This window comes from Melanerpes formicivorus, unplaced genomic scaffold (assembly GCF_026170545.1).
Source record: "Melanerpes formicivorus ecotype bairdi unplaced genomic scaffold, bMelFor1.0.p_v2 SCAF_16, whole genome shotgun sequence".
Lineage (NCBI taxonomy): Eukaryota > Metazoa > Chordata > Aves > Piciformes > Picidae > Melanerpes > Melanerpes formicivorus.
Window position 1 is genome coordinate 2,311,541 of NW_027142368.1, and position 24,274 is coordinate 2,335,814.

Here is a 24,274-nt window from a genome sequence, read left to right on the forward strand (position 1 = left end):
TTAACAGCATATGATGTTGTTGGGTAAAGCATTGTAACTGAGTGCCTAACTCCAGAACTTCATGCAAGGGAAAAAAGGTGGTGGAAGTTTTTGTTAACTGGAAACTGAAGCTTACTGCTCTTCAAAAAACCATTAATTATAAACAAACAAACAAACCCCACAAAATCACACACAAACTATGTCAATAAATAAATACTGAAATGCAGGTTGCCATTTCATCTGACAATGTCAGTGCTGTTATCTGGCTGAACATGAGCCAGCAGTGTGCCCAGGTGGCCAAGAAGGCCAATGGCATCCAGGCATGCATCAAGAATAGTATGGCCAGCAGGAGCAGGGAGGTCATTGTGCCCTGTGCTCAGCACTGGTTAGGCCACACCTTGAGTCCTGTGTCCAGTTCTGGGCCCCTCAGTTTAAGAAGGACATTGAGAGACTTGAACAAGTCCAGAGAAGGGCAACAAGGCTGGTGAGGGGTTTGGAGCACAGCCCTGTGAGGAGGGGCTGAAGGAACTGGGATTGTTTAGCCTGGAGAAGAGGAGGCTCAGGGGAGACCTTCTTGCTCTCTACAACTCCCTGAAGGGAGGTTGTAGCCAGGTGGGGGTTGGTCTCTTCTCCCAAGCAAGCAGCACCAGAACAAGAGGACACAGTCTCAAGCTGTGCCAGGGGAGGTTTAGGCTTGAGGTGAGGAGAAAGTTCTTCACAGAGAGAGTTGTTAACCACTGGAATGTGCTGCCCAGGGAGGTGGTGGAGTCACCATCCCTCGAGGTGTTCAAGAGGGGATTGGACGTGGCATTTGGTGCCATGGTTTAGTCATGAGGTCTGTGGTGACAGGTTGGACTTGATGATCTTTGAGGTCTCTTCCAACCTTGGTGATTCTGTGATTTGTGTCAATGTCAGCAGTGTGCAGGTAGGATTCAGTGGGGTTTGAGTCTCCAAGAGCTGAAATAGTATTACAGTCAAATAGTTGTCTTCTTTATGGGTGCAACTGAACAACCTTCATCCAAAGGAAGATCTTAAATTCAACACTGGTACTGACAGAACTGTATTATGTACACATGAGGAAACAGTTTTTCATTGTGGGGTGAACACTGGAACAGGCTGCCCAGGAGGGTTGTGGAGTCTCCCTCTCTGGAGGTATTCAAAACCTGCCTGGATATGTTCCTGTGTGACCTGGTATAGGTGATTCTGCTCTGGCATGGGGGTTGGACTAGATGACCATTGAGCTTCCTTCCAACCCCTAACATTCTGTGATTCCTTTCAACAGCATATTGACTGCAATACTGCATCCACTCCAGACTTAGAGTTCTCTTCAGATTTCACCCTGAAGATTACAACGGGCACAAAGTGTACGGTAGGACAATTTTAGTCTCTTCATCTGTGGTCAGTCTCTCCTTGGACTAATAGACAGTGCATTCATTAGGCTTCATTTATCATCAGTCCTTCCCCTGAAAGATTTGTTTCTGCAGTACAGAGATGTCAAGTGAGGCCTTTTTGTGAAGAGGGATGGACGTGAAACTCCAGTAATGGTGTTACAGATAGATGAGGAGAGGGAGGGATAAGGAGACTTCACCCATTGGGGTCATTCTGATTTGTTCTCTAGCCCATTTTCTGAAAGAAAAGGGGTTTGCTCAAATGTGTAAGAAAGATGTTGAGTTGCTGGAAGGTGTCCAGAGAAGGGTAACAAAGCTGGGGAGGGGTTTGGAGCACAGCCCTGTGAGGAGAGGCTGAGGGAGCTGGGGTTGCTTAGCCTGGACAAGAGGAGGCTCAGGGGAGACCTTATTGCCATCTACAACTCCCTGAAGGGAGGTTATAGCCAGGTGGGGGTTGGTCTCTTCTCCCAGGCACCCAGCACCAGAACAAGAGGACACAGTCTCAAGCTGTGCCAAGGGAGATTTAGGCTGGAGGTTAGGAAGAAATCCTTCACAGACAGAGATATTGGCCATTGGCATGTGCTGCCCAGGCAGGTGGTGGTGTCACCATCACTGGAGGTGTTTTAAAACAGACTGGATGAGGCACTTTGTGCCATGGTTTAGTTGATAGGATGTTGTTGGATGGTAGGTTGGACTCAATGATCTCTGAGGTCTTTTCCAACCTGGTTAATTCTGTGATTCTGTGTTTATTCTATATTCAAACACACCAAAAAAATCTATTTTTAGTTGTCATGAAATCATAGAATAATTTGAGTTGCCTCAGGGCAGGATCAGCTTTGATTTGAGACCAGGCCCCAGTGCAGCCCTGGCTTAATTTTCTTAATGTGGCTATATTTGAATAAGTGATTAGTTAAACATAAACCTTTACAAAATCCTAGAATCAGTCAGGGTTGGAAGGGACCACAAGGATCATCTAGTTTCAACCCCTCTGCTATGGGCAGGGACACCCCACACTAGATCAGCCTGACCAGGGTCTCATCCAGCCTGGTCTTAAACACCTCCAGGGATGGGGCCTCAGCCACCTTCCTGGACAACCCATTCCAGGGCTTCACCACTCTCATGGGGAAGAACTTCTTCCTCACCTCCAGCCTGAATCTTCCCACCTCCAGCTTCATTTCATTCCCCCTAGTCCTATCACTGCCTGAGATCCTGAGCAGTCCCTCCCCAGCCTTCCTGTAGCCCCCCTCAGATACTGGAAGGCCACAATGAGGTCACCCTGGAGCCTTCTCTTCTCCAGACTGAAAATCTTGGTGATCTTTTTGAAATCTGGGTAAAATAGCATACTTGAAAAACATTGTTATCCCTAGGATTAGATCTTTACAAACCCTTCATTTCTGTCCCATGGTTCTATAGTGTCATTGACTTAACAAATCAAGATGCACACCTGCACTTTATGGCTTGCAGGGAGAAGGGGAGGGATGAGCAGGGGCTCTGAAATTTTGTGGTGAATTCAGGCTCTAAAAAATTATCAGAACTCTGAAGTCTTTTGCACTTCATCATTTAGGTTTATTGACACTGAGTGAAATTTCCACTCTTTCTGTGATGGATTGTAGAAGTTTAGTTGGGGGCTGACAGTTCATCCATCATATCAGGCTGCCTAACCTTGCAGTAAATGAACGATAAAAGTCCATTATTTATATTGAGAATTTTTGAGGAGATGCTTTAAGCTTGCAATTCATCCTTTGAGAAGAACAGCTGATGGTTTTCTGTTTGCATCTGGTTTGTGGTGCTACTGGCTTTTCATCTTTTGCACAAAGTGAGGAAGCTGCTTGCTTTTCTGTTGTGATTGTTGGCGTTTTGGTAATATGAGCATTTAGAAATGCTTCTGCTTTAGTGAAAACAGAGCTTTGAAATCTGTCCCTGTATGCTTCTACACATAGCAAGTTTTTAGCTCATAAACTGAAGTTCATTTCAAAGCAGCTTTTTCTCAGCCTGCTCTGTGCCATAAAACTGTAAAATCCTGTTTAGCTGTGATAGGCCTGGCCTTAATCATCAGCAGGCAAGTGTTCACTTCAGGCCGGTGTTGGAATCAGAACTAGAATCATAGAATGGATTAGGTTGGAAGGGACCTCAGAGATCATCTACTCCAGCCTCCCCACCGTGTACAGGGACACCTCTTAACTAGATTTGGATGCTCAAGGTCTCATCTAATCTAGCCTTGGACATCACCAGGGAGGAAGCATCCACAATCTCCCTGGGCATCCTCTTCCAGAATCTCACCACCCTCGTACTGAAGAGTTTCTTCCTGAGCTGCAGTCTAACCCTGCTCTCCCTCAGCTTCAAATCATTTCCCCTTGTCCTGTCTCTAGACACTGTTATGAAAAGTCCCTCTCAGGCCTTCCTGTAGGATCCTTTCAGGTACTGCAAGGCCCCCAGGTCCCCAGGAGTCTTTTCTGCTCTAGGCTGAACAACCCCAGCTCCCATAGCCTATCTTCATAGCAGAGGTGCTCCAGCCCTTGGATCATCTTTGTGGCTCTTTGGATTCTCTGCAACTGCTCTGTGCCCTTCTTTTGCTGGAGTGGGGTCTCACTAGAGCAGAGTAAGTGAGCAGAACCCCCTCTCTTGCCCTCCTGCCCACACTCCTCTGGCTGCAGCTGAGCACATAGCTGCCTTCTGGGTTGCATGAGGGCACTGCTGGCTCCTGGGGGGCTGCTCATTAATCAATACACCCAAGTGTTTTGTTTTGGTTTGTTTTTATTCCTCTTCAGGACTACTCTCAACCCTTACTGCAGCCAGCCTGGATTTGTGTCTGGGTTTAGCCTGATCCAGATGCAGGGACCTCCTCTGTTAAGTGCTCTGGCTTGAAAACCCAGACACATGGAAAGCTTAGGTGAACAGCCATGTGTTAGTGCTGTTGTGGGTCCTACTGCAGATCAGGTACACTGAGTTGTAGGAAGGGGATTTCCATGCTGCTGCTTTCCCCTTGTGCCTGATTGCAGAGGAGTATGCTGTGGACATTGTCACATGGAAACGTGGTGGCAGCATGGATTGCCTGGTTGCTGCTGCCCAGCTTGGATTTGCATAAGTTTGGCCCTGGTGGAAAATAATTTAGCAAGTACACAGAAGAGTTGTGGTCTCCTCCATTGTTCTATGCAGCATATTGTTAATCTTTCAAGAGCTGAATGTTCAGCTGCCATCTCTGGAGGCATTATCCATGTTGGGGTTGTTTGCTTCCTCCCATCAATCTGTTTGCATGGTTTTGGTAAGAGGGCAGCAAGTTGTAAAAGCTGACAGGAGTCAGAGCCATAATGCAGTCTTTTTACCAGCTCATAAACACATTTGCTTTGATTATGACTTGGAACACCCCCAGGAGCCCTCAGGCAGCAGAGGCTGCACTTCTCATTTCTGTGGCAAGACGTTAAATGCCTCTAAAAGCTGACCTTAATTGTCCCTCAGGTTTTGGGTTTTGGTGGGTTTTGGAGGTGGTGTTGATGTTGGGTTTTGTTTTGGTGTGGGGGGGGGTGTGGTGGTTTGGTTTGTTTGAGGTTTTCTGTTTGTTTGTTTTTTTTTCTCCCTTGTGTAGATCCTGTCTGAAATTTCTGTGTTTATTTTCATTCTCATCAGAGAAGTTGACCTCTTGTGGATTTCCTTGTACTCAATTTCTATTCTTGTAAATTGCTCTGGAGAACACTTCTGGGAGGATTTCATGAAGGATACAGGAAAGCTTCACTGGTCATCATTAGATATGACCAAAAAAAACCTTGCTTGGGTCATGGTCATAGCAGGTCAGCCTAATGTGTCTCTGTAGGTGCATCCTAAGGGTACTGCAGATGATCCTAGAAAGCATTTCTTGAGTCATATCCTTTCAAAAGAAAAATACTTATTCCCCTACATAGATTTTTTTTTTTCTTCCAGGTGTTCAATCAATTAAGCCTTGAAGAAGAAATTTCCTACTGCACCTGGAAAGACTGAGTAAAACAAACAAACATTTCCAATGGGACCTTGTATGTGGTGCTTTGTCTTGCAGAAGGTAGTTGGGAGCATTGTCAAGGCTTTGCCAGAGCACACATTCTTTCTGTGGCTTTTTCTTCCAGCCCTCCTGTGGTTTACCACAAAGCAGTATCCTCTAGCATTAAGTTTATTTATCATTATTTTAGCTTTCAGAGATGGAAGATTGTTTTTTTTCAAAGCATGAAACAGTTGCATGGAACCATTACATGAAATTGTTTCCAGGCACTTGCAGTGTGAGTTGACTTGATTTCATTCAAAGATAATGACCAAAAATAAATCTAATTAGCCTGCAAAAGTGCATTTTCCTGCTAAAGAGCTAGGGTTTGTCACTGCTGATTTTAATGAGACATCTGGCTAATATCAGTCAGTAGATGCTGCTAGGAAAATATTCCATTAATTGTGTCCTGAGTTGATCACTGTGTGAGCTTTTGAGATAAAATATAATGGTGATTACTCTCAGTGTAGAAATCAATTGACAAGCTCACTCTTTTGTTTGTGAGCATTTCCCCTGGGAGTCCATCAAGGTTGATCTTTCCTAGCTGAATACCAATATCCCTTGGGAGGAAAATGGCAGCATCTCTTCATTGCTCCCAGGAGATCTTGTCAAAGAGCAGGGGATGTGTATAATAAGTGGGAGGGAGAGAGGGAGGGGGCTGAAAGAAGGATAATGAACCAAAGGTGGTGACTGTGGTGGGTTGAAAAAAACCTGCCACACTGATGTATTAAAATCTTCAGGAAGATAAAGGAAGTTGAGATGACTGGAGGAAATTTTCATGAAGGAGGACTCTTTGTTAAAAAGCTTCATAAATGCTGGACAGTTTCATTTCTTCACATCCACTCTTCCACTGAAGGTGGGGGGCTACAGTATCTGAAGGGGGCCTACAGGAAGGCTGGGGAAGTACTTCTCAGGATCTCAGGTAGTGATAGGACTAGGGGGAATGGAATGAAGCTGGAGGTGGGGAGGAGGTTCTTCCCCATGAGAGTGGTGAAGCCCTGGAATGGGTTGTCCAGGGAGGTGGTCGAGGCCCCGTCCCTGGAGGTATTTAAGCCCAGGCTGGATGAGGCTCTGGCCAGGCTGATCTAGTGTGGGGTGTCCCCTGCCCATGGCAGGGGGGTTGGAACTAGATGATCCTTGTGGTCCCTTCCAACCCTGAATGATACTATGATACTATGACACCTGGGAGCCAGTAGTAAGTGCTAGCATATACAGGCCTTTAATTCCAACCTCAGGTGAGAAACTAAATATTTGAAGTTGGAAGTCTAGCTTTGGGTACAGTTAATGACACCTAGAGTGCCCAGTTTCTGTTCAAAGGAAAGACTGCTTTACCTTGGTACAAACCAGAATTGGTCCTTCTGATCTGTTTAATTGTTGCTAGCCTCCTCTGTGGTGATCTCCAGCTTCTTCGTCTTCTTAAAGCACGAAGATGTTGGGGTTTGGATAGCAAGGGGTTTCTTTCCCCTGTGATAAAAATGCAGCAGCTCTGCTGTGTGGATGACAAACATTCCATCTCCATGCTTGGATAAACTCCATCAAAAGCACATTATCTCCCACTTCTGTGGCCAGCTGTCTAATTGTATTTGTTGTAGCCACTCACTGTTGGAACATGATACTGGTGAAGAGCAGGAATGATAAATTACTCACTGTAGGTGATAGCAATGATGATAATTTTTAATTTCCTTGCTCCTAAGTGAATTGGTAAGGTTGCCTTTGCGAGTTCTCAGAAGGAATCAAGCAGTCTCATTTGTTTTATCCTGTTAAAATGCTGCACACACAGCCAGCCATTTTCTTCAGGAAAAGCTAAAAGCCTTAGTGTTCAGCTGTTTTCCATCTAAAATGTAGACTCCTCTGCAGCTGAGGGCTCCAAGTGGGAGAGGATAAATAAAATATCCTAAGACTCATCTATTACACATGTTAAATCATTCTGTGGTTTTCATGTATTTGGTACATGTTACATGAATAATGGGGGGAAGGAAAAGGCTCAAAATCATTCATCTGGGAGGGAAGAAAAATGTGTTTAAGACCAGCAAATCTTCCTGGGAGGACATGCTTCAGTTGCAGTTATTTCATATCTTTCCATGAACACCTTAGAAACCCTCAGTGATGGATGCAGACCTTAAGATACTTTACATGAACCCTTCATCAGAACTTGGGTTTGGCAAAATGGGCTGAAAGTTTGTGGCTGCTACTGTGTAGTTTCAGTAACATTTTGGTTGCATGAATTCTTTGACCTTTATGGGGTGATGCTTTGCAGCCTCAGTAATGTACATCTCTTCCTAATTATTTCCTTACTTTGTTATTTAACCTTCTTAGTTCCCTGGATAAGTATGGAGACTGGGTTTGGGGGTTAGGGGTTTTGTCCTCATAGCTCTGCTTTTACAGAATTAACCAGGTTGGGAAAGACCTCTGAGATCATCAGGTCCAACCTATCACCCAACACCATCTAATCCACTAAAACACAGTATTAAGTGCCTCATCCAATCTCTTTTTAAGCACTTCCAGTGATTGTGACTCCACCACCTCCCTGGCCAGGGGAGGCAATTTATTTGCAAACAGGAAGAATAATATTTCTGCAGTGTTTCCTAATATTTAACATCCTTTGAGGCTAGAGCATGTGTCAGGTTGGAGTTGTAGTTATTTATTATCAGCCTAGAAGTCATTATTTTTGTTTTCTTCTTCCATGGTACTCAAGAGCCTGGCACTTGAAAGATTCTCCCAGAAAAGCCTCAAGTTCTTGCTGATTAGTCATTAGTGAGGTTGTAAATGAGCTGTCACAGGTGGAGCACAAAAAGGATGAGGAAAATTGGAATGGAAGAAGTAAGTTATGCTTTAAAAAAAAACCCACCCACAAACAAACAAGAAACCCAGGGCAGCAGCTGTAAAACAAGCTGGAATTTTAAGGTGTTACAGTATCACAGAATCACCAAGGTTGGAAGAGACCTCAAAGGTCATCAAGTCCACCCTGGCACCACAGACCTCATGACTAAACCATGGTACCAAGTGCCACGTCTAATCCCCTCTTGAACACCTCCAGGGATGGTGACTCCACCACCTCCCTGGGCAGCACATTCCCATGGCTATCAACTCTCTCTGTGAAGGACTTTCTCCTCACCTTGAGCCTAAACTTCCCCTGGTGCACCTTGAGACTGTGTCCTCTTGTTCTGGTGCTGGTTGCTTGACAGAAGAGACCAACCCCCTCCTGGCTACAACCTCCCTTCAGGTAGTTGTAGAGAGCAATGAGGTCACCCCCGAGCCTTCTCTTCTCCAGGCTAAATAATCCCAGCTCCCTCAGCGTCTCTTTGTAGGGCTTGTGCTTGAGGCCTCCCCCCAGCCTCGTTGCCCTTCTCTGGACACATTCAAATGTCTCAGTGTCCTTCTTAAACTTCACTGTTACAGAACTCTTTCACTGAAGTGTGCCTAAGTATAAAAGGTCTGTAATGCATATTTCAGCACAAAACTACCACAGAAGTAGTGAAGGCTGAGGGAGCTGGGGGTTGTTCAGCCTGGAGAAGGCTCTGGGGAGCCCCAAGAGCAGACTTCTGCTACCTGAAGGCTACAAGAAGGCTGCAGAGAGGCTGTTTGCAAATGCCTACAGTGATAGGACAAGGGGCAATGGTTTGAAATGAGAGAAGAGCAGATTTGGATTGGATTTTAGGAACAAGTTCTGCACCATGAGGGTGCTGGAACACTGCAACAGGTTGCCCAGGGAGGTAGTTGAGGCCCCACGCTTGGAGATATTCAAGGTGAGGTTGGACAGGGCTCTGGGCAACCTGATCTAGTGGAGGATGTCCCTGCTGACTGCAGGGGGGTTGAACTGGATGACTTCTGGAGATCCCTTCCAACCCATTCTATGATTCTGTAATGAATTCTAGGAATAAGCTAACATGTAAGGAATACTTTGCTAGTGACATGGAGTCATTTAGGTTGGAAAAGACCTTGCAGATGATGAAGTCCAACCACTAGCCCAGCACGGTCACTCCACCACTAAGCTGTGTCTTTAAGCACCATGTCTGCACATCTTTGAAGTATCTCCAGGGATAATGGTTGTACTATTTGCCTGGGCAGCCTTATCCAGGGCTTGAAATTTCATCTTGGGGAAGAATGTTTTCCTAACATCCAATGTAAACCTCCCCTGATGCAGTCTGGGGCTGTTTCCTCTTGTCCCATCATTTGTTACTTGGGAGAAAAGAGCCTCCCACCTTGCTGCAGCCTCCTTTCAGGTATGTCTGCTTGCAGCTTTTAGCTCTCTGATCCAAACTGTAGCTTTACTGTCTTGTTTTCTCTGGAAGCCAGGGTTTTTTCCCCTCACCCTCAATTCTTAACATATTTTGTGTTGTTGCAACCTTGGTTTCTGCAGTAACGATACCCTAGGTCTTACTTGTAAACATATCAACAGTATTGACCTGATGACTGAAGAATATTGTAATGACTTAGCAGATCTCTGAGTAACATCCAGAAAAGACTGTGCCATCAGTAAGAGCAGTCTGATGGGTCAATAAAACTTTGTCAAAACCTTTACTCAAAAAGACATTCTGGAGACAAGGCTGTAATTCACTGGGGAATGAGATTCGCAGCATTGAGTGATAGGACTATACTTAAGGGACAGAAGAGTCACAGTTTCCAGCACCTGGTGCTCATTTGTCACAGAGGTTCCTCACTGTCTCCTTGGTTCTCTTTGGTTTGGGTGTTTTTTTAAGAATATTTGCCCACAAGGGAGTGTAGAACTTTCCAGGCTTATCTGGAGTTCCCTTGGAAGGAAAAGCTAATAGAGGGGTGTTGCTCTTCTCCAGGATGAAGGACTTACAGGATGGCCAAGGGATCAGGCCCACCCAGCATGGATTTAGGAAGGGCAGGTCCTGCCTGACCAACCTGATCTCCTTCTATGCCCAGGTGACTGCCTGGTGGATGTGGGGCAGGCTGTGGATGTAGTCTGCAAGGCCTTTGACAACGTTCCCCACAGCACACTGCTGGCCAAGCTGTCAGCCCCTGGCTTGGACAGCAGCTCTCTGTGCTGGGTTAGGAACTGGCTGGAGGCTGAGCCCAGAGAGTGGTGGGGAATGGTGCCACAGCCAGCTGGCAGCCAGGCACCAGTGGTGTGCCCCAGGGAGCAGTGCTGGGCCCCATGCTCTTTAATCTCTTCATTGATGATCTGGAGGAGGGGATTGAGTCCATCAGCAGTAAGTTTGCAGATGACACCAAGCTGGGGGCAGGAGTTGATCTGTTAGAGGGTAGAAGGGCTCTGCAGAGGGACCTTGCCAGGCTGGACAGAGAGGCAGAGTCCAAGGGCACGAGACTGAACACATCCAAGTGCCAGGTTCTGCACTTTGGTCACAACAAGCCAATGCAGTGCTACAGGCTGGGATCAGAGTGGCTGAGAGCAGCCAGGCAGAAAGGGACCTGGGGATACTGGTTGACAGCAGCTGAACATGAGCCAACAGTGTGCCCAGGTGGCCAAGAAAGCCAGTGGCATCCTGGCCTGCATCAGGAACAGTGTGGCCAGCAGGAGCAGGGAGGTCATTATGCCCTGTGCTCAGCACTGGTTAGGCCACACCTTGAGTCCTGTGTCCAGTTCTGGGCCCCTCAGTTTAGGAAAGCTATTGAGATGCTGGAAGGTGTCCAGAGAAGGGCAACAAAGCTGGGGAGGGGTCTGGAACACAGCCCTGTGAGGAGAGGCTGAGGGAGCTGGGCTTGCTTAGCCTGGAGAAGAGGAGACTCAGAGGAGACCTTCTTGCTGTCTACAACTACCTGGAGGGAGATTTTAGCCAGGAGGGACTTGGTCTCTTCTCCCAGGCAGCCAGCACCAGAATAAGAGGACACAGTCTCAAGCTGCACCAGGGCAGGTTTAGGCTGGAGGTTAGGAAGAAGCTCTTCACATGAGGGTGTTTGGCCATTGGAATGTGCTGCCCAGGCAGGTGGTGGAGTCACCATCCCTGGAGGTGTTTAGGAAGAGACTGGATGGGGTGCTTGGTGCCATGGTTTAGTTGATTAGATGGTGTTGGGTGATAGGTTGGACTTGATGATCTCAAAGGTCTTTTTCAACCTATTCTATTCTATTCTATTCTATTCTATTCTATTCTATTCTATTCTATTCTATTCTATTCTATTCTATTCTATTCTATTCTATTCTATTCTATTCTATTCTATTCTATTCTATTCTATTCTATTCTATTCTATTCTATTCTATTCTATTCTTCCCTAGCAAAGCCCTACCCTTCCTCCCCCAGCTGTTCCTCACCTAAGTCCCCAACCCAAGTAACTATAGCTCAGAGTGGCTGTTTTTTCTACTCTGTTACCAGTCCCTTACCCAGTAAAACCCAACCACATCTAAAAGCTGAAATCTTTTCCCAATAAGAGGTGCCAGCATGTCAAGAGCTGGCTTCAGCAGCATGTTCCAATCCAAGGGTGCCAATGTGAGGATGTTGTTCTTGGCCCACATGGAATGTTACTGTTTTGCTCTCTGCAGCGTGCTAAGGAATTGCTCAGCTAAGGGACCCTGCACTCTGCACACGGTCAGCAGCTGCCCTCAGAACAGTGGCTGCAACACAGGGGCTTTAACATAGACTGAGCTTGCTTTAAGACATTGTTTTCAGCACTGCATGGGTGAAATCTGTTCTGGATTTAGACTAGAGAGGAAAAATAGCAGAATGGTTTCTGTACCATTCAGATGACACAACTCATACAGCCTTCTGCCATTCAGTTTGTTGCCCTAAGTTTGGAAGCATGTTTGACTCTTCTTTTTTTTTGTTCCTTAATTTTGAGTCGGTATGAAGGGTAAGCTGCAGAGTTTGTCCTTTGTAACTCTTCAGAACAACCAGTTTCCTAGTCTTAGAGCACCAGAAAAACACTGGAGCTGTGAGGGGAAGGATATCAGCAGCTGTTGCAGCGTGTTGGTGCATACCTTGTTTGAATGTGCTGTAGCTGACGGGGGGAGAATCCCTTCCTGCTGTCGCAGGGATAGACAGTCCCCAGCTGCTGCAGCTGGAGTGGCTGAATAGCTCTGTTCTGAGTCATTTCTTCAGGCTGACATGTAACAGAAAAGCAGAACTGCCTTGGCCCCTGGATGTGCTTCAGCCTTCTCACAAGAGATGGTAGAAAGTAGATCAAGGTGAGCATGGACAGGATTTCTGAGGTGGAACTGGAATGTGTCTTATTTGTCCAGTTTACTGGAATTCTTTGAATACCTGGGAATCATAGAATCAACAAGGTTGGAAAAGACCTCAAAGATAGAATCATAGAATCAACAAGGTTGGAAAAGACCTCAAAGGTCATCAAGTCCAACCTGTCACCCAACACCTCATTACTACTAGACCATGGCACCTAGTGCCACATCCAGTCCCCTCTTGAACACCTCCAGGGACGGTGACTTCACCACCTCCCTGGGCAGCACATCCCATGGCTAACAACTCTCTCTGTGAAGAACTCTCTCCCTACCTCCAGCCTAAACTTCTCACAAGTGTTTTTTTTCCTCTAAAAAGCAGAGCAGTATTAAAAGTTTGTGTAACTAAGTGTGGGTATACTGTTCAGTGTGCAGATGCTCTGTGTTTCCCTCTTCAAGCTGGAAGGAAAGTCCCACTAATGAATTCTGCAGTGAAGAGAGAAGCTCTTTCAGAGGTTAGGAATGGGGTGGCAGGAGGGATGGAAGAAGTTTAGGAAGGATGTTGACATGCTGGAGCGTGTCCAGAGAAGGGCAACAAAGTTGGTGAGGGGCTTGGAACACAAGCCCTATGAGGAGAGGCTGAGGGAGCTGGGGTTGCTTAGCCTGGAGAAGAGGAGACTCAGGGGTGACCTTATTGTTCTCTACAACTACCTGAAGGGGGGTTGTAGACAGGCAGAGGTTGGTCTCTTCTCCCAGGCAGCCAGTACCAGAACAAGAGGATACAGTCTCAAGCTGTGCCAGGGGAGGTTCAGGCTGGAGGTCAGGAGGAAGTTTTACACAGAGAGAGTGATTGCCCATTGGAATGGGCTGCCTGGGGAGATGGTGGAGTCACCATCACTGGAGGTGTTCAGGAGGAGACTTGACAGGGTGTTTGGTTGCATAGTTTAGTTGGTTGGGTGGTGTTGGATGATAGGTTGGACACGATGATCTTGAAAGTCTCCTCCAACCTGGTTTATTCTATTCTATTCCAAGTGTTCCAAGGAATCCTGTGGAGAGTTACTATTAGAAACTATGAACTGCTGCAAAGGCCACCAGGAAGCATCTGTGAATCTTTCCTTATCTGTGTGTGTAGCAGAGGAAGGAAAACATTGCCTGTCTCTGTTCAGAGGGAGCTTGTGTGGCAAACAGTGTGAGCTATGCAGAGTGAACATGTCATGCAGAGTGGCTTCTACTGCCTGTCTGTGTAGTGAACCTTAGGGACAAGGACTGCATTTTGTGCACATCTAAATGACTTTTTCTAAGTACATCACTCTAGGTGCAGCTGGGGTGGGGGGTTCTCTTGGAAGCTCAGACTAAAACTTGATCAAGTAATAAAAGGCTGTTACAGTGGTCTGAACCTTCTCAGGGGTACCATGACAGCTGATGTTTTTGACTTAAGAGTTCTAGCATCAGGCTGAGCTCATCCTACTTAGTAAAGGCTTGAAAAGGAGTAGAATTCACAATGAATGTATGTATTAATGATTGACCTTTGTTTTGAGTGCCACTGTTATTCCTTTATGTATATTTAGCTCTCTTTCTTTTCTCTTAATAGGCAATTGCTGGTTATTTTGATGTATTTTTTGAGAGGAACTGTCACAACAAGGTGAGTCTTTGGGGTTAAGCATTTGAGACATGAGGGTGGGTTTGCATTTTATTCTGCCTCAGGGTGTTTGGCAGTGGGTCTCTTTTGGCTGCAGCAACCACTTCATGTGCGTGTGTTTGGTAATTGATTGATGTGGTGTGATATCAAAAATGTTGTTCTTAATCAAACTCTTGAACTCCTCCACTGCAGGTCTTGTTTTCAACTGGTCCCCAGTGTACCAAGACACACTGGAAACAGACAGTTTTTCTCCTGGAGAAACCAATTCCTGTAGAAGCAGGTATGTTTCAATTCAGTTGTGGTGCAACAGTAGTTGCATTACACTGCTGTTAGAGAATGGAATAGGAATGGAATAGGAATGGGAATGGAATAGAATAGGAATAGGATAGGAATGGAATAGGAATGGAATAGAATTGGAATGGAATAGGAATAGGAATGGAATAGAATTGGAATAGAATAGGAATAGGAATGGAATGGGAATGGAATAGAATTGGAATGGAATAGGAATAGGAATGGAATGGAATTGGAATGGGAATAGGAATGGAATGGGAATAGGAATGGAATGGGAATGGAATAGGAATAGGAATGAAATAGAATTGGAATAGAATAGGAATAGGAATGGAATAGAATTGGAATGGAATAGGAATAGGAATAGAATGGGAATAGGAATGGAATGGGAATGGAATAGGAATAGAAATTAAATAGAATAGGAATGGAGTAGAATTGGAATGGAATAGGACTTAGAATAGGAATAGGAATGGAATAGACTAGGAATAGGAATGGAATAGAATAGGAATAGGAATTAGAATAGGAATAGGAATTAGCATAGGAATAGAATAGGAATAGGAATTAGCATAGGAATGGAATAGAATAGGAATGGAATAGAATAGGAATGGAATAGAATAGGAATGGACTGGGAATAGGAATGGACTGGGAATGGAATAGGAATAGAAATTAAATAGAATAGGAATGGAGTAGAATTGGAATGGAATAGGACTTAGAATAGGAATAGGAATGGAATAGACTAGGAATAGGAATAGGAATGGAATAGACTAGGAATAGGAATGAAATAGAATAGGAATGGAATAGAATTGGAATAGAATAGGAATAGGAATTAGAATAGGAATAGGAATTAGCATAGGAATGGACTAGAATAGGAATGGACTAGAATAGGAATGGACTAGGAATAGGAATGGGAATAGGAATGGAATGGGAATAGGAATGGAATGGAATAGATCAGACCAGATTGGAAGAGACCTTCAAGATCATTGAGTCCAACCCATCATCCAACACCACCTAATCAACTAAACCATGCAACCAAGCACCCTATCCAGTCTCCTCCTAAACATCTCCAATGATGGTGACTCCACCACCTCCCCAGGCAGCCCATTCCAATGGGCAATCATTACCATCAAATTTAAACAAAAAATACCTCTAAAAGGACATAAGTGTTAAAAAAGAACTAGAAAGCAAATCTGCCAGCTGCATATCCCTAGGTCCTGCCACTCCTTGGGGTGCACATATACATTGGTGCATTGGTGCTTGTGTTCTGTTCAGTTTCTCTCTCTAGACAAGGCTAAGGTCTCCTCGCCGCAACTCATTAAATTTCAATGTCACAGTGTGAAGTGAGAGATGATTTTTTTGTCTTAAGTGCCATGACATTTGTTACAGTATGCACATTATTTAATACTGCATAGATCATTTGACATTTACCAAATGTGTGAAATCACTGGGAGGTGTGCCTGGCTCTAGAATTGTAGTCTAGGTGCAGTGACTTTCTGAAGACAACCCCAGAAACAGTGTGCTTTGAAGCAGTGAACACAACCCAGCTGACCTTCAAGATCACTCTTGCCTTAACTCCTTCCTTTCCCTTTATTAGCTCATCTTCCTTAAAATGATTCCCACAACAAAACACATCCAAGTGCTGGGTTCTGCACATTGGCCACAGCAACCCCATGCAGTGCTACAGGTTGGGGTCAGAGTGACTGAGAGCAGCCAGGCAGAGAGGGACCTGCGGGTGCTGGTTGATGGTAGGCTGAATATGAGCCTGCAGTGTGCCCAGGCATCCAGGAGGGCCAATGGCATCCTGGCCTGCATCAGGAACAGTGTGGCCAGCAGGAGCAGGGAGGTCATTCTGCCCCTGTACACTGTACTGGTTAGGCCACACCTTGAGTCCTGTGTCCAGTTCTGGGCCCCTCAGTTTAGGAAGAAGGTTGAGTTGCTGGAGTGTGTTCAGAGAAGGGCAACAAAGTTGGTGAGGGGTTTGGAACACAGCCCTGTGAGGAGAGACTGAGGGAGCTGGGGTTGCTTAGCCTGGGGAGGAAGAGGCTCGGGGGAGACCTTATTGCTGTCTGCAACTACCTGAAGGGGGGTGGTAGACAGGCAGAGGTTGGTCTCTTCTCCCAGGCAGCCAGCACCAGAACAAGAGGACACAGTCTCAGGATGCGCCAGGGGAGGTTTAGGCTGGAGGTCAGGAGGAAGTTTTACACAGGGAGAGTGATTGCCCATTGGAATGGGCTGCCTGGGGAGGTGGTGGAGTCACCATCACTGGAGGTGTTCAGGAGGAGACTTGATAGGGTGCTTGGTTTCATGGTTTAGTTGATTAGATGGTGTTGGATGATAGGTTGGACACAATGATCTTGAAGGTCTCTTCCAACCTGTTCTGTTCTGTTCTATTCTATTCTATCTTATCTTCATAGCTTATGGGAGAAGAATTTGGTGGTATAAAACGCATTCAAAATGTCTGCTTGTCTTGAAAGCATCTTTCAGACAGGGCAGTGGGTGTTTGTGCCCCCAGTGAAGAAAAATGTTGCCATCAGATCTCTAATTCTGAGGAGAACAGTGAGGCTGACTTAAAAGTCTCTATCAGATGCTTTATAGCTTTTGGAGATATGCCTGAAGTGGTTATAAAGCAGTGACTGTGTTTGGATTTGCTCTGTAAAAGAGGTTGAGCTTACAGCTATCTGAACTTGTTGGGTATTTAACAAGAAAAAGCTCCTTTTATGCCATGGCAAAATTGTTTTGTTCTGCAGTGTGAACTAGCTCATTTTCTCAGCTGGTTGATGCCAGGTTGTTTGTTGTAAAAATAGATCTATTTTCTCAGCCATAAAAGAGACTGAATGTTTTGATCTCTAACTATTAACAGCACCAAGGCACTACAAGCCAAAGAACAGGGCTTGCAACCGACCCTCCCCCCTCTGCCATTCCTGCCGCAGCCTACAGCATGTGTGCAGGGTTTGCAGTCTCTGGGGTGAAGTGGGAGAGGTTTACACTAGGTCCAGGCATCTGGAGAGTGAGGCTATGGTTGGACTTGATGATCTTTGAGGTCTTTTCCAACCTTATTGATTCTATGATTCTAATGGAAGTCATACCTAATTAATACTTCTGCTTTGCCACTGAGCTGCAGCTTGGCACCTCCCTATGGTAGCCAGCTTTCTGTATAGCCTTAATGGAAAATTTCTGTTGATTTGGTTTAGATTTAAGGGGGGGGGGGAGAGAGCCTTTTGCTACTGATTCTTTCTGAAAAGCTGATTTTCTTCCTCACAGACTGTGATGAGAGACTTGAAGCTGCTGTACAATGAAGTAAAAAAGGATAGGGTCAGCGTGTTGGATATGCTTTAACTGCTTAGCAAGCAGTAGAAGTAAAGAACCTGGAGAAAGAAAACAGATGATATTGCCAGAAAAACTGGATTTTCTCAGACAAAAGAATATTGCATTGTAGACTCCCTGCAGAGTCCAAAGCTTCACTTAGCCCTTTCAATAGCCAGAAAATGTCTTTATTTTGAAAACTGAAATGGGGATGCCAAAGCTGTGGCCTTTTCTTATTAATGGCCCAAACAGCAATATTGTCCTGTTGTTGTTTGTTGAAATATCCCTGCTGAGTTACAAATCAGAAATTACATACAGAATAGCATTCTCGTCTGATTGTCTCAAGCATTCATCTCAAGGGTTCCTGGGCTGCGTCCAGAGAAGCATAGCCAGCAGATCGAGGGAAATGATTCTCCCCCTCTGCTTCACTCTGGTGAGACCCCAGCTGGAGCACTGCGTCCAGCTCTGGAGCCTCTATTACAGGAAGAATCTGGAAGGTGTCCAGAGAAGGGCCATGAGGATGAGCAGAGGGCTGGACCTCCTTTGCTATGAGGACAGACTGAGAGAGTTGGGGCTATTCAGTCTGGAGAAGAGAAGGCTCTGAGATGACCTTATCGTAGCCTTCCAGTATCTTAAGGGGGCCACAAGAATGCTGGGGAGAGACATTTTAGGGTGTCAGGGAGTGATAGGCCTGGGGGGAATGGAACAAAAATACATATGGCTAGATTCAGGTTGGATGTGAGGAAGAAGTTCTTCCCCATGAGGGTGGTGAGAAACTGGAACAGGTTTCCCAGGGAGGTGGTGGAAGCCTCATCCCTGGTGGTTTTTAAGGCCAGGCTGGATGTGGCTGTGAGCAACCTGCTGTAGTGTGAGGTGTCCCTGCCCATGGCAGGGGGGTTGGAACTGGCTGATCTTTGAGGTCCCTTCCAACCCTGACAATTCTATGATTCTACTAAATGAAATACTTCTTTGTGATCATTTTAAGGGGTCAACAGAATCTTTTCATGAGCAGTGTGTTTAAGTTCAAACCCAGGCCCTTATGCAGGCAAAGCCTATTAGCAGTAAACCATCATCTTGTCGGCCTTTTATGTTCCTGCTGTTGCCTTGCAGTGGAAATAAAACCTTGATTTGTCTTTCTGTGGTGCTAAAAGGGGCTAGCACAGCAAAGCTGAAGCAGAACTGGCATGACTAAGCCCCTGTAAAATCCTTGATTATCCTTAACTCCCCAGTATCCATAACTGGGTAGCTGTAAAGTTACAAACTGAAAAATGCTCTTTTGCCTGCCTAGAGAGCGTTGTAAAGAGTGAGCAAATGACACCAGCACAATCAATCTGTCTGAATGCTTCAATCTTCTGCTGAAATGCTTCAATCTTGAGCATCCCAGCTGGATAATTTGGTTCCAGGTTGGGATTTTGAGTGTCTGTTTTGCCTGCCTGCAGCTGCAGCGTGGTGTCTGTAGAAAGCTGTCGCTTATTTGCTTGCAAGCAGTACCTCCAGAAGTGATGCCTGCTTTTCAGATTTACTAATTGTTAGCATTTGAATTTGGAGAGCACACTAAATCCTGTGTGTCTTACATTGTAGCTTGGAAACTTACACATGCAGCCCAGAAGGCTAATGACAGCTTGGGCTGCATCCAAAGCAGCGTTGCCAGCAGATCCAGAGAGGTGATTCTGCCACTTGGCTCTGCTCTGGTGAGACCTCACCTGGAGTACTGTCTGCACATCTGGAGCTCTCAATATAGGAAGGACATGGACCTGATGGAGAGGGTCCAGAGGGTGGCCACACAAGTGGTCTGGGGGTTGAAGCACCTCTGCTATGAGGACAGGCTGAGGCAGCTAGGGGTGTTCAGCCTGGAGAATAGGAGGCTCCAGGGAGACCTAAGAGCAGCCACCAGTACCTGAAGGGGGCTACAAGAAGGATGGGGAGAATCTATTTACAAAGTGACAGGATGAGGAGCAATAACAGCTTTAGATTGGATATTAGGAACCAGTTCTTTATTATGAGGGTGGTGGAACACTGGAACAGGTTGCCCAGGGAGGTGGTTGAGGCCCCATCCCTGGAGATACTCAAGGTAAGACTCAGTGAAGCCCTGGGCAACCTGATCTAGTTGGGGATGTCCCTGCTGACAGCGGAGAGGTTGGACTGGAGGGGTCCATGAAGGTGGTGAGACACTGGAACTGGTTGCCCAGGGAGGTGGTGGAAGCCTCATCCCTGGAGGTTTCGAAGGCCAGGCTGGATGTGGCTGTGAGCAACCTGCTCTCGTGTGAGGTGTCCTTACCCATGGCAGGTGAGTTGGAACTGGATGATTCTTGAGGTCCCTTCCAACCCTTACAATTCTGTGATTCTATGGATGACCTTTGGAGGTCCCTTCTGGACCAAACCACTCTATGATTCTATGAAATCTGCAGTTTAAAATTATCCTGTTGACTTTGGGGAAATGTTTGAGGCACTAAATTAAGAGAATCTCATCCTAGGGCTGGTTTATCTTGCTGAAAGAGACTGAAAGTTCTGTACCTAAGCAGGAAATCTTGGATGGGCTTCTCATGCTGTTCTGTGTGCCCCACTTGGCAAGTTCTGCAGGTGGAGGTGGCTCATACAGCAGCAATCTGTTTTTCTCAGAATGTTGTTACAGCTAGTCAGAGGTTGGGGCAAGGCTGCACAGCTTAGGATCTCTACTACAAAAATCAGTGAGTTAAAACTGGTTCTAGGTGAGTGAGTTTGGCTACTGCAGCCATGCATTTTGGAGGACCACGTATCTGGCTGTCACTGTTCCCTCTGACAGCTATTTCTGGTTCTTGAGCTACCTTTGGAATCTTGGGCACCTGCAGTGTGTGCACATGAGCTTAGGCAGCCATACAAGGCTGCCTTACCTTATTCAGTTGGCTGTGCAGACTTCTTTGTAGTTTTGGGAGTCAAAACTACCAGTTGGGTACAAAAGCTCTTCAGAGAGTATACACAGAGCAGAAAAGGAGAAGGCAGAACTTCAGAAGAGGGCAAACAGTGGTGTGACAGGGAAGGAGCTGGCAAGCAGCTGCTTACTTTCTCGAAGTAGCCAGCTGGTGGAAGGAGGCTGTCCTAGATCAGATGGGTAGTACCAAAAGGTAGTGATTGCTTCTCTCATTGGATCTCATTGCCTCGGGGATTTGGTGAGAGTCATGGCCAAGTGGGAAGTGTCAGCCTGAGTACAGCTGCAAGTGCCTGCAGTTTAAGAAGATGAAATGGGAGGATTAAGAGTAAGTTACTTGGTCCCACTCCAAATGCTTTTTGTCTTGCTTTGAGTATGGAAACTACCTTCCAACCAGCTCTTCTGGAGTAAAGCTTTTGAGGACTGCATTTCTTCACTTGCATGCTAGGCCTCACTGTTGCATAGTGACCCTCCCCTGGACCTGCTCCCACCAGGTCCTTTTCCTTCCTGTATTGAGGGCTCCAGAGCTGGATGCTTTGCTCACAGCCTGTGGGCTTGCCTGATGGGTGATTGTCTTGCACAAACAAGTGAAAGATGCAGTTGATTACAGCTTCACTGACCATAAAAGCCAGAACCAAAATGAATTACTTGGGTGTTCAGAGCATGTATATTGGGGCTGCTGTAGACATCTGTGATTCGGCAGTGGGTGAGTGTGGACCTAGGGATGCCTTTTTTTCCCCCTGTGCTAGCAAGCTTGTGCAGCACTCCTGCTGAATGCTTTTGGAAGGGGTTTTTTTGTTCTGTTTTGGGGACAAATTTCAGGGCTCCCCAAGGGATAATAAAAATGCAGGAAGGGGGTGGTAATGGATTCAGTTTTGTCCTAATCAAACTGCAATGGCACCGTGTGGTTTCCTTGCATTCAGCTGAGCGTGATAAGAGCAAGGTGATGCAGCTGTGTCCCAGAGACAGCTTCCTCCAGGCAGCTCACAGGACAGCAGAAGGGGGGAAAAAACATCAGTCATTTTCTATCTACATGACATTGATTAATTGTTCAGAGCTGCCTTTCTCTTACTTGCTTGCACTGCTGCTGCTTGCTTCGGCCCTCTGAAAAGGCTGTTTAGAAAGGCAGGCTCAGTGTAGTTACTGCACAGGAAACAGAACATGGGAATGCTTTGTTTCATTAGCTGCCTGCACAGACACAATCTGAGGGCTCTGTTCTGTGAAGTCAGCTATCATTTATGAAATTCTGTTTAGATTTTTTTGTACTTTATTATTTCCTATGAATGTTTTAAATGGTAAGATTGAAGCAGGGATTAATGCAAGCTGTGGGGTTTTGCTCCTTGGAGGCTCTTGAGTCTTGATGAGTGGTTCAAAAATTGGTTACTACAGATCTTAAAATATATCCAAAAATTCACTGTGTAGCAGTTCTGAAAACTTGTGTGGTCAAACTATAGATTAATTGTCCTAGCTGGAGAGAAGCTAGAATCATAGAATTGTCAGGGTTGGAAGGGACCTCCAGTTCCAACCCCCCTGCCATGGGCAGGGACACCTCACACTACAGCAGGTTGCCCAGAGCCACATCCAGACTGGCCTTAAAAACCTCCAGGGATGAGGCTTCTACCACCTCCTTGGGCAACCTGTGCCAGTGTCTCACCACCCTCATGGTGAAGAACTTCTTCCTAACATCCAATCTGAATCTCCCCACTTGTAGTTTTGCTCCATTCCCCCCAGCCCTATCGCTCCCTGACACCCTAAAAAAGTCCCTCCCCAGCTTTCTTGTAGCCCCCTTCAGATACTGGAAGGCCACAATAAGGTCTCCTTGGAGCCTTCTCTTCTCCAGACTGAACAACCCCAACTCCTTCAGTCTGTCCTCATAGGAGAGGAGCTCTAGCCCTGTGCTCATCCTCATGGCCCTTCTCTGGACACCTTGTCTTGTCATTGGACATCCCTGAGCAGAGCCTAGCTCCATCCTCCCAACGCTGCCCTGCACATCTTTATCAAGAGGAATGAGGGCACCCCTCAGGCTCCTCTGCTCCATCTCCATGTCCAGTTCTGGGCCCCTCAATTTAAGAACGACATGGAGACTCTTGAACGTGTCCAGAGAAGGGCAAGAAAGCTGGGGAGAGGCCTTGAGCACAGCCCTGTGAGGAGAGGCTGAGGGAGCTGGGGTTGCTTAGCCTGGAGAAGAGGAGGCTCAGGGCAGACCTTATTGCTCTCTACAACTCCCTGAAGGGAGGTTGTAGACAGGTGGAGGTTGGTCTCTTCTCCCAGGCAACCAGCACCAGAACAAGAGGACACAGTCTCAAGCTGTGCCAGGGGAAGTTCAGGCTGGAGGTGAGGAGAAATTTCTTCCCAGAAAGAGTTGTTAGCTATCGGAATGTGCTGCCCAGGGAGGTGGTGGAGTCACCGTCCCTGGAGGTGTTCAAGAGGGGATTGGACGTGGCTCTTGGTGCCATGGGTTAGTAGTCATGAGGTGTTGGGTGACAGGATGGACCTTATTGATTCTGTGATCTCACTCAGCCTGTCCTCACAGGGAGATGTTAACAATAATAATAATAAAAACCAGGTTGGAAGAGACCTTCAAGATCATCACGTCCAACCCATCAACCAATCCAACCCACCTAAACTACTAAACCATTCAGCAGCTTTGCTGTTACTGTGTGTGACTCAGTAATGTAAGTCCATAGTGATCTCTGGTTTGCTTTTGCAGGAGAGGCCCTGAGAGGGAAGATCACAGTCCGCAAAAACAGGAAGGATCCACGGTCCCTCTTCATAACCCTTGTGGTGAAGGACAGGCAGCAGACCTACAGCCTGCAGTGAAAACTCTGTGCATGTGACTTGAGGAAAGGTCGAATTTAAATGCTAGGTGTAGCTGTTGATAGCTGTTTGTGAGTACCCAGAAGTGGTGAGCCCTTGGATCTGTGTATGCGTTGGCACACACCAGGACATGCAAGCTTACCTCGACCTGAGAATTCCTTTGGATGCTTTCACGCTGGGCTGTGGAGACTGAGGACAAAAGCAGCTGTTCCACCTGAGGTGGGGAAGACAAGAAAGAGGATTTGCTTTACATGAGACTGCTGGATGAGAAGAAAAACAAAACACAACAAAGGCTTGCTGTGAGGAACAATAAACATGATCTCTCAATGTCATACTCTCCAACGGGCAAAATCCTTCTGAATTGGTTTGTTTTGTTTTAATGAGGAAAAAAGGAGGTGTGCTCATACACAATTCAGTTCAAGAGTAGCTGGAAAATCCCAGGGGGGATAAGTTTTGGAATTCCACCTGCAGGATTGCAGCAGCAATGACTTTATTTTTGCTACACTTCTGTAATTAAAAACCTGATCTCACATTTGGGTTACATTTATCTAAATAAACGAACTAAGGATGGTGTGTGATGCAGTTGCCAGTTCTCTTGTTGTTGCATGAAGTCATCTGCAGCTAACTGCTGTGATAAGCGAGACAGAGGCATTGCAGGGCCACACCTGGCCTCAGCCACCATCCCAACAAGCATTGACAGCTGGGCCTCCACCCAGTGGCAGTCTGGTTCAGGCCTAGATGCTTATCAGTAGGTTATGCTGTCCAGTATCACAGAATCACCAAGGTTGGAAGAGACCTCAAAGATCATCAAGTCCAACCTGTCACCACAGACCTCATGACTAAACCATGGCAC

The 24,274-nt window shown here is 46.2% G+C and overlaps 1 protein-coding gene across 1 annotated transcript in view; it reads left to right on the forward strand.

The window, feature by feature from the left end:
* PRMT3 (protein arginine methyltransferase 3) overlaps positions 1-23,992 on the forward strand; it is a 72,311-nt gene extending 48,319 nt beyond the window's left edge. The window contains exons 13-16 of the mRNA XM_068147803.1: positions 1,262-1,348; positions 14,064-14,114; positions 14,304-14,391; positions 23,315-23,992. Coding sequence (XP_068003904.1) covers positions 1,262-1,348; positions 14,064-14,114; positions 14,304-14,391; positions 23,315-23,424 — 336 coding nt within the window. The 3' untranslated portion in view covers positions 23,425-23,992. The remainder of the gene's footprint in view (positions 1-1,261; positions 1,349-14,063; positions 14,115-14,303; positions 14,392-23,314) is intronic.
* Positions 23,993-24,274: the final 282 nt, after the last annotated feature.